The following is a 14,231-nucleotide window of genomic DNA, read 5'->3' as shown; positions in this document are numbered from 1 at the left end:
AACTCGAGTGCTGCTATGCCGATATGCTATGCCTTTAAAATGTGGTACTACTATAGGATATTAAGAATATCATGAATTCTTAGAGTGTGTAACGAAGAAGCCCTCCGAGTATTGGATAAAAAACGTGAAGTTTTATTTACTGTAAAAAAACGCAAGCACACATATTTCCGCACATCTTAATAACTGACAAATACGAACATTTCAAATTATTAATAGAAGGAAAGAGAGCTCAATAAGTAGGCGTACTTCTTGGCTAAAAAACGTTAGACAATAGTATGAAAACTTTATTATAAATAAAAGAAAATAAAGTTGTGTTACAACCACTTCTTCTTTATGAACTCTTCCACAATGTAAAAAAGTCTTTCTTTTGCCTCTAGCATCATATTATCTAAAACCTTCTTTCTAAATACTGAATCTTTAAAATCTAATATTGGTGTGTCTGTATAACTTTCTCCTTTTCGGCCAAATATGATTACTGGTACAAATCCTACTGCCCAGCTAAGTGCTGCGTGAGATTCCAGCTCTAGTTCTTTAAGGAAGTTCGAGTAACTAAAAGGCTCAGGGTCACATCCTAATTGTTTCAAGTTAGAAACAAACTCGGAATGGTAATGATGTAATAAATCATCAAAATGATTTTTAGTCGCATTTGTGTTGACACTGGTAAATAAGAAATTTAGAACATCAGTAGCTGGCGAGCCGTAGTTGTATAATTGAAAGTCGACAAATTTGTTCTTCACGGGTTTATTGTTGTCGAATTTCATCATAGCGTTGTTCACCCAAAGGTCTCGGTGACTGATAGTTGCGAATGGTTCTCGAGTTTGATGCAATTCGGCATCTGATGAGAAGTTCTCGTACCATAAGTCACGAATCTACAATAAAGAAACTGAATGTAAAATCAGTTTTAAAAATAAAATATATTTATTAAGGAAGGTATACAAAATGGTCATATATAGAGCCAAATAAAGGTATTTTATAATAATAATCAGATTAGATGTATACGGGACGAAAATAATAAAATACTAGTTCGTGGAAAGCGATGGTTCCCAAAGTGTGAATAATGACGCCTGGGAGACCTGGGAGATTACGTTACGTAAAAGGGCTTGGGGTTAGCGCCTTCTCTTGGTTAAACACGCTAGGAAAACGCAAGAAAAAGGGAATTGCGTAACTGGCCCTATGATTCCGCAAGTAAAAATGTTTTTCTCTATTAAGAAACTCTACGATATTCTAGATAGCGTGTTAGATCTTTCCCTTGATTTAGCAATTATAATAAATAACGAATAAACTAGGTATTATAAGACAAGGGGATCGCCATTTAGCTTTTTTGTCAAAGGGAGTCCTCAATCAGAAAGTTTTAGAAAAACTGGTGTCGACCATATCAAAAAGGGATTGAAAAATTCTTTGAGAATTTATTAAATAAAGAACCCAAAAATTGGTCCCAAAACAAACGAGGAATGTGTTCAAGCACTTTAAAAAATATAGAAAGGTAAACCAGTTGGACCTGAACAAGTGTGGATAGCTTAAGGACAGATAGGAACAAGTTAGCTAACAGGTTTGTTTAATATAATTATGGAAGTGGGACAAAATGCCAGACAAATGGACGCAGTATATTAGTATCTGTTTACAAAAACAAAAGAACAATTATTCACAAACTTCAGCGTACCTACAAACTACAAATCTATTTATTTGAGCTATGAGAATATAAAAGACACTAATTGGCAGTCGGATACGTGATGAAACTGCAATATCCGATAATCAATTTGGTTTTATGCATCGCATGGCAGATCATCAATAAACAAAATTTTCATTATAAGGCAGCTAACGGAAAAATACAGAAATAAAGAAACAAACGCCAAATCTTGAGAAAGTATTTAATAGAGTTATTCGATAAATTATTTGGTGATCGCCCGATAAAAAATAATTTCCCTGAGCTTTTTATAACGAACATCCGACAGGCTGAGTAAAACAACCAATCCATAATTTAAATACAAGAGCGTACAAAACAATTATCTCACAGAAATATATAAAAAAAGAAAGTTGATTTAAAAAAAATGGAAAGTAAGCAAAGGATACGTACAGAAAAAAGCAAAAAATAAGGTAATTATGCCCAAAAAATAAGTACGAAATCGCTAAAATTAACACGTTAAGTGCCACCATATTAAAAATTTTAATGTCTTCATTGGCCGATCATTTTTTTTAAGTATTTTTATTGCTTTCTTTAACTTTCAAATCAAAATTAAACACTCTAAAATACTCTATAATAAAGATTTATTTGCAGTGGTTTTGGTATCCAGAACCGCTCACTAAAATGACCTCAACTACTACTCAAATGACCTCACAAAATAACACAATCAATAATACCAAGTCTTATCACCACTTTATCTAAACCTTGCTGCCACTTTATCTAAACCTCCACCTCGTACGTTTCCTCATAAAAATCAAGCCATTATCTTACATGCCCTTCCTAATGTCGTTCTATTTGAGTACATAAAAGCTATAGGAGACATCATTACCCCAAAAAATATCATCTTTACGTCTTGAATCTCAAATAACCGCATTTGTATTTATTTAAACTCTGTTAAACTAATCGACGATCTTAGTGGCCACCAAAGTATCACTATTAACTCAACAGTTGTTCTTATCCGAAGACTTATAACACCTGTTAAGCGTATTCTCATATCAAATGTATCTCCCACGATACCTGACAGCACTATCGAAGAAGCTTTAAAATATATCGGTTTACAGATAGTATTCCCTGTGTCATTCGTGAAATGAGGCTCGTTAGGTAATGCATATGCACATATTATAATGAGCTTCCGAAGAGTGTCATACGTTATTCCGGATAAAGAAAACTTCTCAGTCCAGACCTCTCTTTTATTAACTCACGACAACACTTCATATCGATTATGTGTGTCTACTGACAAATTAGAATGTTGTTTATGTAAACAAGGTGGTCATACTGCTGAAACTTGTACCAATGAACCAATTTCTATAGCCCAATCCGAACTTCCCTCTCCCACTACCTCCGTATCCATACCCACAAATACAACGATACCCGAATGCACTCCCAATCAAATCAATGCACCATCCACATCTTACACCGAAACTACAACTAATGTGGCAGAAAGCATCCCCTTAGTTTCACAGTTAGCATCCCCTTCAGTACAGAGACAGAAACGGGCTATATCCAGTGACAGTAATGCTGGTGCCCCTTCTCAACTTTCTCCAGCTCCTACTCCAGAACCAAATATCAATCAAATGCCTCCCTCCTTATCTGTAAAACCTACCACTAATTCTTTTAGCAAGCCGCAAAAGAAAAAAAGTAAAAAAATAGTAACAGAAGAACATAAATTGACACCCATTTCTTATATTGCAGTCCGAGTCATCTATAAAAATAATTTATCCGAACTAACTCTTACTGAAAACCAATTTATAGCTTTCCTAAAAATTACCTACGGCATACCGGACTCACTTAAAGAAGCTCTCAATTTCACTTCCAATATCCAAGGATCGCTTAATGATTTATCTCCTCTTCATTCAAAAGAGACTCTGACAATTTGAGTGCATCATCCGATTACCTAACTGACGATGAAACGAATGCTCCTATTTCTCAATGCTCTCAACAATCCTTACAGTAGTCCCACACTAATCACATTTAAACATTACATTCAAAATAATTCAATGGAATTGCGATGGTTTCTTTCCTCGCATAGAAAGAATCCAGTAATTAGCTACCGAAGAACAACCTGAAATCATATGCCTACAAGAAACTAACTCAAAAATTACTGAACTTCCTAAACTAAAGAATTTTGAAGGATATCATTATATTCGAGCTGACTGCAACAGAGCCAGTGGTGGAACTTTAATTTTTATTTCCAGTGAACTATTTTCTTCGCACCTTCCTCTCACTACCGAACTTGAGGCTATCGCCATAACCACTTGGTGTCCTAATAAGATTACTATTTGTATCGTATACAATTAACGTAATTAATTGTACAGATTCCTGTCTACTAAATACAGGCTCTAGTACACACTTAAATTTCTCCTCAGGCACCTTTTCTTTAATACATCTTAGCTTTAATGATCCAAAATCCGCACCTTTACTAATTTGGAAAGTTGCTGATGATCTTTACGATAGCAATCATTACCCTATATTTATATCAACTGATATCCCCAACTCTAAACAAACTATATCCAGAAGCTACTGGCAACTCAAAAATGCCGACTGGCTAAGCTACACTACTAAAACAGATACCACCTTACCTTTTCTCACACTATCCAACAATATTGACTACAATTTATCATTAGTCACAAACACGATACTCTCAGCTGTCAATTTGCATATTGGCAAAAATTCTATTTCACACAAACATAAAATTGTTTCTTGGTGGAATAATTCTTGCAAAATCTCCGTAGAACAACATAAGGTGGCACTTGGAGATTATCGGAAAAATAAAACACCAGAAAATCTCACAGAATTAAAAAAAGCTAGAGCCAGGTCGCGGTTTATTATAAAACAAAGTAAAAAATCGTTATGGAGAAACTACGTATCTTCTATCAATGAAAATACCAGCCCTACTAATCTTTGGAAAAAAATACGTCAAATTCAAGGAATCAATACAATTACTAAAATATCTAGTCTAATTTTAAACGATAATGTAATAAGTGACCCTAGCCGGTCACTTCGACAAAAAATTTAAAAGCAAAATAAATTGCTTTCAATTCGAGCCAATAGTCGATGCTTCCTTCCTAAGTTCTTCGGCAACTGTCAAAGATATCGACTACTTAAATTCCCAATTTTCTTACATAGAACTTACTTCGGTTATTAAAACTCTTAAGAATACTGCTTCCGGCCCCGACGATATTCCTTACATTTTTATAAAAAAAACTATCTAGTTTAGGTCACCTTAAACTTCTTAAAATGTTTAACTTAATCTGGTCATCTAACAAGTTTCCTACTCAGTGGCAAACCTCAATTGTAATACCCATCATTAAAAAGCCTAACATATTACGCTCATCATCCAGTGCTTATCGACCAATATCTCTAACATGTACCATCTGCAAAATCTTTGAAAAAATGATCAATCTGATCAATCTGATCAATCATGAACATCTTACGTGGTTTTTTAAGAAACATAATATAATTCCAAAAGAACAGTCACGGTTTCGACGAAATCGCTCTACTTAAGACAATCTATTACTTCTCCAAAGCCATATTTCCGATGCCTTATCTTCTTTGCCTATCTACTTCCGAAGAGTAACATATTTAATTTTATACAAAATTTCTTAACTTCACGAACATTTAGAGTCTCTGTCAATGGCATTAGATGAAATACCTCAGAAGAACGATAGGAGTAAAAAGAACTGATAGAATCAGAAATGAAGAAATAAGAGAAAGACTCAAAATCAAACCGATACTCGAGTCAATCAAAGAGAAAAAATTGGCATGGTTCGGACATCTAACCCGGATGGACAATAATAGACAAGTTAAAAGAGTGTGGGACGCCAAACCAATAGGGAAGAACAGAAGAGGAAGACCCATTAAAGAATGGAACAGTGACATCTCGCAGATACTACAGAGTAAGGGTAAGACTTGGCAGGAAGCAACACAGATGGCATCCAATAGGAAGGAATGGAGAAAGTTCGTTAAGAGCTAGGACACCTCAGAAGACTGTCAAATAGTGTAATGTAATGAATTGTATTTTAAACGGCCCAACACCGAAAGGTACAAATGGGTCTACTGATTAAGTAAGTAAGTAAGTAAGTCAATGGCATTTTTTCATCACTTCACCATCAAACTGACGGCGTACCACAAGATTTAATATTAAGCCCAACTCTGTTTAACTTAGTAATCAGCGACTTGTGCTCTGATATAATATCCCCTATTAGGCATGTCCTATACGCAGATGACCTGATAATTTACTGCCACGGACGATCTATCGCTACAACTTCCAAGCTTATTTAATCCGCAGTAGATACACTAGTTAAAAAAACAAGCTCCATAGGCCTGTCTTTATCATATACACAATCAAAAATAATAAAATTTAGTAGACTATTACCCTTCCTATCCTATAATATTATGATTGAGAGAGCGAATCTTCCAGTAGTCAAGGAATGCAAAATTCTCGGTGTAACGTTTGATTCACGACTTACCTGAAACAACATATACTAGAAATAAAAGGTGAAGCAAACAAGAGGCTTAACATTATCAAAACTCTTTCAAACTATCATTGGGGCTCAGATGAGAACTCCTTGCTTAAGATATATAGGTCTATCATCCGTTCCAAACTGGAATATGGTTGTTACATATATATCTCTGCCTCTAAAACACACCTTAACCTTTTAAACTCGATACATCACATAGCCTTACGAATTTGTTTAGGAGCCTTTCGATCTAGCCCCGTAGAAAGTCTATATTGCGAAGCCAATGAGCCCCCACTTTTAATTAAACGTGAACAATTATTACTTTCCTATGCGGCCTCCGTTTCATCCAATACCTCAAATCCAGTTTATCCTCTTCTTACTTCATCAACTAACAACTAGCATTACTATTCTAAATCACCATCAATAAAACCCATCCCACTAATTTTAAGACAATTATTTAATAACATCTCTCTATCACAAACAATCCCACGACCTCTACCTCCATATCCTTCTTGGTCTATAATCACCCCTCAGTTTAACACATCGCTTACAAGATTCGATAAACTTACAACACCCAGGGAACTTATTAAAAAATCTTTTAAAGAAATTATATTTACAAATAAATACGACATAGTACTCTACACTGATGCCTTAAAGAATGATACAGGAGTAGGCTGTTCTGTTACCACGTCAGATAACCTTATCACATCTTGTATCCCCTCGTTTTGTAGCGTTCATACTGGCGAACTATTTAGCATATTTCAAGCTTTCAAATCCATTTCTCTACCTAATAAATAAGTTGCAATATGCACAGACTCATTAGCCTCAATACCATATATCCAAAATATATTCACTGATGATCCTATTGTCCAAAAGATCCTTGATTGTTGCCAACTAATCGCTTCCCAAAAAATATTGGTTACATTAATCTGGCTGCCATCCCATATTGGTATTACGGGCAACGAACTTGCAGACAGCCATGCAAAACTTGCCTCAACATCATCTGATAATACGGTTAATATACAAATTAGTAAAGATTTAAAGTCTCACATTAAGAAACGAGCAAGAATCCGATGGCAACAACACTGGGACACCAATAACTCAACATTACATCAAATCAAACAGTTAGTCGATAGCCCTCTTGATTTGATCTCTGCCGGTATGTCCAGACGAGACGTTATTGTAACACGAAGACTTCGAATAGGACATACAAGATTAACACATGGATACCTGATGTCATCCAGCAACCGACCCACTTTTGAGACCTGTCAATCACATCTAACAGTTAACCATATTCTGACCGAATGTCATCAATATATAGCAAAAAGACTATTTTGTTGCCTTAAAAGTGATCTAAAAGACATACTCAATAACTTGGATCAAATAACCTCAAGTCTAAAATTCCTCAGAGACGTTCAGTTATATTATTAAATATAATTTTGATTGTATTATAACAGTGTGTAGTCTATAACATATTTTTGTAATGTATTGTATCAGTTTTACATTGTAACCGTTTTCGTGTAAGTGGCCTTTGTTGCCGAGCACGTTAATTTTCAATAAAAAAATCTCCCTTTCAATTTTAAGAATATTTTGTAGACGACGGTCTTTTATCTATGGTAGTAAATGTCTTATTTATTTTGTTTTAACTGATTTTGATTTTTTGTTATTTTAGGACGAAGTAACAAATCGTTATGCCCTGCCGTTTTAGGAAAGAAATCAGAAAAAACGCGCATAATGTCAAGGAATCGCTTCCAATTATTGTGGAAAACGCTGCATTTCAATGTTAATTCAGTAACAACAGATGACCGTTTGCAGAAGATCGTTCCCTTAGTTAGCAGACTGGAGGATAAATTTAAGGCTGCCATTGTTCCAAAGGAAAACGTGTGCAGTGACAAACTTTAGCGCTTTTTCAAGGGCGACTAAAATTCAAGAAGTATATTGCCCACAAGAGACACAACTTTGCGATAAAATTATTCAAACGTTGACTGGAAGGCGGTTACACGATTTTAGGGTATATTGTGGAAAAGAACATGCTGAAGGTAGTACTGTACCAACAAATGTGGTGATAAAACTTATGGATGGACTGCTTGACAAAGGATGAACACAACTGATAACTACTACAGTTCTGCCACACTTGCACATGAACTCCTACACCGAAAAACTTATACCATACGAAAAACCAAATATAATCCCAAAAACGTCATTTCCGAAAAAATAAAAGTAGGCGAACATGTAGCTGAACAAAGTAATTCGGGCATCGTTGTTTAGAAGTGGAGGGACCAGCGAGATGTGCTGATGATTAGTACCAAATTCGCTGACGAAATGATGACAATGCACAAGGCACTCGGTGATGTAATGCTGAAGAATGTCATTTAATATAATAAATATAAAAGCTTCATTGATACATCAGATTAAATAAAAAGCTATTCGCCATTAGGTAAAGGAATAAAATGGTACAAAGAATTTATCCAAGGAGCTCTTGATTGGTACAGCAATTATAATTGCCTACGTCGCGCATTACAGCATTGCCAATGAAAGCATGACGATTACCAAATTCAAGGAAGAGATAATTCGTGGCCTATTAGGAGATTTTATTGTCACACCAGTCATTATGGGAAATAGTCACAAACTCAGCGATGTTGGTCATGCAGGCACAAAACGATGTACAACGCACAAAGGAAAGCAACCAACACCTCATTGACATGCGATGGCTGTAAAAACTTTTATTGCCTTGGTTGTTTTTTTGTCATAAATTCCGTGACAAATTTTTTTTTTTTATTTAAATCAATGTGTTCCGGCTGCAGACAAAAAATTAAATAACTATTTTCGATACAATTTTGATATAATGTTATTACGTTTTCTTTAATGAAAATAAAGCTTCTTTTGCCTAAAATGTGTTCTTACTATGAATATATGACAAAAAAATATATAATTAGGTAGGCAATTGTTACTTATAAATATTATGGGCCATGTGAGTCGTCGTTGATGTCTTAGAAACACAGGCCAAGTATGCTTTCTAGACCATCTGGCCGGGCTCGAAATGTCTCCCTTCTATTTTAAATAAGTTCCAGAAGGCGCTGTTGAGCTACAGAGCATTTTCTGACCACCTAACGCGTGCGTCCATGTCGACATCAGGCGGTCCGTATAAAACTTTTCTGTAAGAGTCCGTGTTGGCCTCTTATGGCACTTAACCTGTTTAAAATGACAGTAAATAAGTACGTGAATGAGCTAACCGATGATAACTGGATGTCTGGAAAAAAGTTAAATAAGCCGTTTTAACACGTATTCTTCGAATACAAAACTAAAACGAAAAACGGACGAATAATGCCAAACAGAAATTGAACATATTCGTAGACTATTTAGAAAATATTCTTTAATCAAAAGATGAAACGCAGGTAAATGATAAATAGGAAGATTTTATGCTGTAGGTATACATATTAATGCAGTGAAGTAAAAAATAAATAAACAATGTACAAGTGAAGGGATTGAATGAGCTTAGGAGACTAAGACCCGTAAGCCCTGATGAAGACTTTAGAGAAGAAGACGAAAGCTCAGTATCCACGAATTCGACGCAGTTTAACCCGTAAGCTTCTTCTTCTTCTTGATGTGCCTATCCGTTACGAATGTTGGCGATCATCATGGCAATCTTTATCTTATCTGCAGCAGCGCGGAAAAGCTGCACAGATGTTGTATTGAACCAGATTCTGAGGTTCTTTAACCAAGATGTTCTTCTTCTTCCTGGACCTCGTTTTCCAAATATTTTTCCTTGCAGGATGGCTTGAAGGAGAGCATATCTGGATTCATTTCGCATAATATGTCCGAAGAACTGTAACTCTCAGGATTTGATGGTGGTCAGTATCTCTCGGTTCTTATTCATTCTTCTGAGGACCTCCTCATTTGTGACTCGGTCAGTCCACGGGATCTTAAGCTTTCACCGATATAGCCATATCTCAAATGCTTCCAGTTTTCTACATATATCTTTGTTCGTGGTTCAATTTGGTCAACCCGTACGCGATATATAATAATTTAAAACCAATATTTACCTTTGATATATACGGCTTGCATAACTCGGATTTCTGAAAAAGGTCCTCTATAACTAAAATATAATGGCAAAATCGGTAGTCTCGGGGAAGTTTTATATCGTTCTGGCAAAAAAGTCCCACTTCTCGTTTAAATACATCAGGATTCTTAAGTTTTAGTGCAACCACTGTTGATTGAAGTTCTGCTAAATCTTTAAGTAAAATTTTGGCTTCATCTAAATTGTATCCAACGTATCTATCCAGATTGCTATAGCCTAGAACAATAATTTTTAATAAATAATAAAGCTTTCATTAAACACAATTGTTAAATTTAAACTATATCGCGGGATATAGTTTAAATAGAAATATAAATATAAACATAACATAAACTATGTATGAGCGGGACCATAAAGTGTATCAATGAATCTACGCTTATGAAAGGCACCTGGCGGATCACAAGAGCCTTCAAATTTGACTCTTCTTCAACTTGCCTTAGGAGAAATGTTTTTAATCTTTCATATCAGCCTCTTTTGGCTTACTCTTGTTTCTTCCGATACTATATTTCCTTCTACTATAGACTCTAGGAACACAACGGGAAACCACTTCCTAACCCTTCCAAGAAATAATTATGGAAATGGTTGATAAATACAATGGTCCCGAGTAGGGGCGCTCCTTAAGTGGAACATAGGAGCTAAGAATATCCCGATCAGCTAAAAAGCATAAATACATTTTCTTAAAAAAAATAGGTGGACACATGGAATGTAAGAAGTATGTACGAACCTAAAAAGTTTCACAACACTATAAAAGAAATAAAGCTCCTAAATATAAGTATCCTTGGAATAACTAAAATGAAATGGCTAGGGTCTGGCAAAGTAACTATAGATGATCACATTGTATAATATTGAGGAGAAAGACAGTTTAAAACACAAAAATGGTGTGTCAATAATTGTGACGAAGAAAACCGAAAAATCTGTAAAAACCGTCGTCCTATTCTCAGATATGATACTAATGTTACGAATACAAACAAAAATAATAAATGTGAATATCTTACAAACATATGCACCCACACAATACTATTAAGGGCCGGTTTCACCAACGACAAATAGCAGTCTATTCAATGAATAAAGTTATTCGACCAATAAAACTGACATATCTGCGTTTCACCAACGTCAAATAAGACTTATTCTATGAATAAACTCCAAATAAGTTATTAGTCCAATATCGGCCAAATAAATATTTATTCTTCGAATAAGTTGACAGCTAACCTCACTTTAAATATCAATAATAAAGAAAATTCATTAGTTTAACTTGAAATTATTAACAATGTATTGTAGGTAAACGTAATTATATCACAATTTGAATTTTGTATACATATATATTTATTTTAGATTATTATCTTCATCATCATCATCCTCTGATGACGGAAATGAGCAGCGAAGGAGAAGACCACTCTTGCAGGCGCAAAGAAGAAACCGTTTTGCTGAATTTGATGATGTGGACTTTAAAACTAGGTTTAGATTATCAAAGTTATCCATTTCTTTCTCTAAATAATTTTTGCTCCTCTTGCGTTTTTTGTCCATTTTCAGAAGTTTCAGATTCACAATAATTTACAACCACAACAAACAGATTTTTTTTATATAAATTATGTATTGACATTGACAATTATTATTATTTTGACAAATTAATCAACCAAGTGGAGGCCAAGAGAGGTGTCAACGAGTACAGTCTGTGGAAAATCATTACACTTTGAACTTATTCGACGAATAACTAACTGTGGATTACAAATAGTTATTGAAACGGAATAAAATTTATTCTACTAATAAATTTAATTCGACGATTAACTATTCAGTGATTTATTTGTTGTTGGTGAAACCGGCCCTAAGAAGAAGAAATTTTGTCATGATTTAATCTATAAAGAAACAGGAGATCTATATTGTCATGGGAGATTTAAATGTGAAGATTGTCAAACCTAAACAATAAAATATGGTCTATATATCTTTTTGTGTAGAAAAAAGCAACTAGTAATAATAAACACAATTTTCCAATTTGTAAAATGTCGTCTGTATACCTGGATATCAGCAGAAAATACACCTGAACGAGTGGTTTAGTTACCAAGGAGACTTCATGTGTATAAATAACTCAGAAATTTACTATTAGCGGTCAAAAAATATTCAAGTGTAGATGTACCAACACATCATAATATTTTGGTAGGAAAAATACAACAAATTAAAAATAATTACAAGAACCTGTAAAAAACCTGTTGTAAAACAAGAAAAACTTGTAGAAAAAATATAGAATCGAATAAAAAAGGTTTGGTGTGGTAGAAATGCAAAAAAAATCAGTCAGTATATTCCGTTTCTAAGCGTATTTTTAGGGGTAAACCGCTCACCTATTAGTAATAGGCACAAAATACTAAATAGTGTGTTAACATGTAGACCTTCTACTACAATGCTAGCAGTGATAACCACATACAATCCACGAAAACCAAACAAATAGTTTATTCCTTAAAACGAAAATAAAATTTAATGCTAATATTCTTGGTTTACTGATCGATTTTATAGATGATATTTTCACTATACATTTACAAATTAATTAGAAAAATATAAAAGTAATTGGATTTATGTAAAAAGTACTTACTTCAATTGAACTAACTAGTCTATTGCTTCGTTTTACACTAACACATTTCTTATAACAACGTCCCATATTTTAATTTATACAAATAAAGAAATAGTCTTTATAAATTAATTGAGCAGTAACTATACAACGCAACGCAGCTCTTAACATATATGCACGTGCTAAGCCGATTCTGGACCGACAGTTTTAAAGCTTTCATACCAGTGAGAATTTTACTACACGTAATTTGCTGTCTAAAGAAAGAAAAACTAGGGATAGGAGAGTCATTGTCGATTCGCTCCGTCTAAAATCTGTGCCTACGCTCTTAAAGCCATTTAGAAATCCAGCAGTAGGTAAATCATCTAGTTACAATAATGAAATAATTACCCCGGAGGTAGAAATTTTATAAGGTAAAAACTGTCTCAGAAATTTTCAGAGAACTGAAAGAAAAAATTATACAGATTGTAAGATATATAAAATTTAGCAACGGTTGAAAACTATTTATAAGTAACTAGGGAACGTAATAGGATATATTTTCAAACAGACACTAATAATTATGATGGAATTGCAAAAAATTACTACCTACCGATACCACAGTAAGGGAACAACAAAGAAACTTCATTATTAACATCTTAGGAGAAGTAAATTAAACAAAATGAATAATTTTTCAAAAGGCTATTATTTATTTAGTTGAAGTTTATTAATAAAAGGTGTTAAATGAATCTAAAATTACGTACATATATGGAATATAACAATTTAAAATGGAGTAATTTATCTTGAAAATAGGAAACTTTAATGAAGAATTTAAATTGTTAAGTTTTTCTTTCTGAGAATAGTTGAACTAGACTTTATGAGAAGATGTCTACAGATTGCCAGAGCAGATAGAATAACAAAAAAAAAAACAAATTACAAAAAAGTTGGAAAACAGAGCCCTGCAGTGGTACAAGCATGCACAATGAATGTCAGAGCACAGGTGGCCGAAACTAATATTGGGCTGGGACCCTTCCGGAAGAAGACTAAGAGGAAGACCTGCTACAAGATGGAAAACATACATATAAAAGACAGAGACAACAGATAATGTGACTGGGAGAATAGCGTTATGTGGAGAACAAAAACGGCGAACTCATAAGGGAAAAAACATAAGAAAAAAAAAGTTTTTGTTTTACTTTCTTACCCGGTATTTTTAAATTCTCTAGCAGTATTACACCGTCTCTATCGATGACCGTACTTCCATTTAAGTTTAGTCTACTTCCATAATACTTGGGAAAACAATCTATGACTTCCTTTACATTATGCTCCTTTTGGAAGTTTTGCAATGCGGGTACAATCCTATCGTAAAATGCTATTTCTAAATTAAAAGTAGTTTGCACCTTAAATACTTCTTGGGATTCTTCATCTTTAGGAATAGTTTTACCTAAAAATTGTATAAAATAGTAATTTGTCCCTTGTATATTGGGA

At 34.1% G+C, this 14,231-nt stretch overlaps 1 protein-coding gene across 1 annotated transcript in view; it reads right to left on the bottom strand.

The window, feature by feature from the left end:
- Positions 1–269: 269 nt before the first annotated feature.
- Positions 270–14,231, bottom strand: part of LOC140446378 (uncharacterized) — an 81,394-nt gene continuing 67,432 nt past the window's right edge. The window contains exons 7-9 of the mRNA XM_072538923.1: positions 13,948–14,187; positions 10,185–10,435; positions 270–869 (exon numbers count right to left, since the gene is read on the bottom strand). Of these exons, the coding sequence (XP_072395024.1) occupies positions 315–869; positions 10,185–10,435; positions 13,948–14,187 (1,046 nt within the window). The 3' untranslated portion in view covers positions 270–314. The remainder of the gene's footprint in view (positions 870–10,184; positions 10,436–13,947; positions 14,188–14,231) is intronic.

Source organism: Diabrotica undecimpunctata, chromosome 7 (assembly GCF_040954645.1).
Source record: "Diabrotica undecimpunctata isolate CICGRU chromosome 7, icDiaUnde3, whole genome shotgun sequence".
Taxonomy (NCBI): domain Eukaryota; kingdom Metazoa; phylum Arthropoda; class Insecta; order Coleoptera; family Chrysomelidae; genus Diabrotica; species Diabrotica undecimpunctata.
This window is presented reverse-complemented; position numbering and strand designations above follow the sequence as displayed.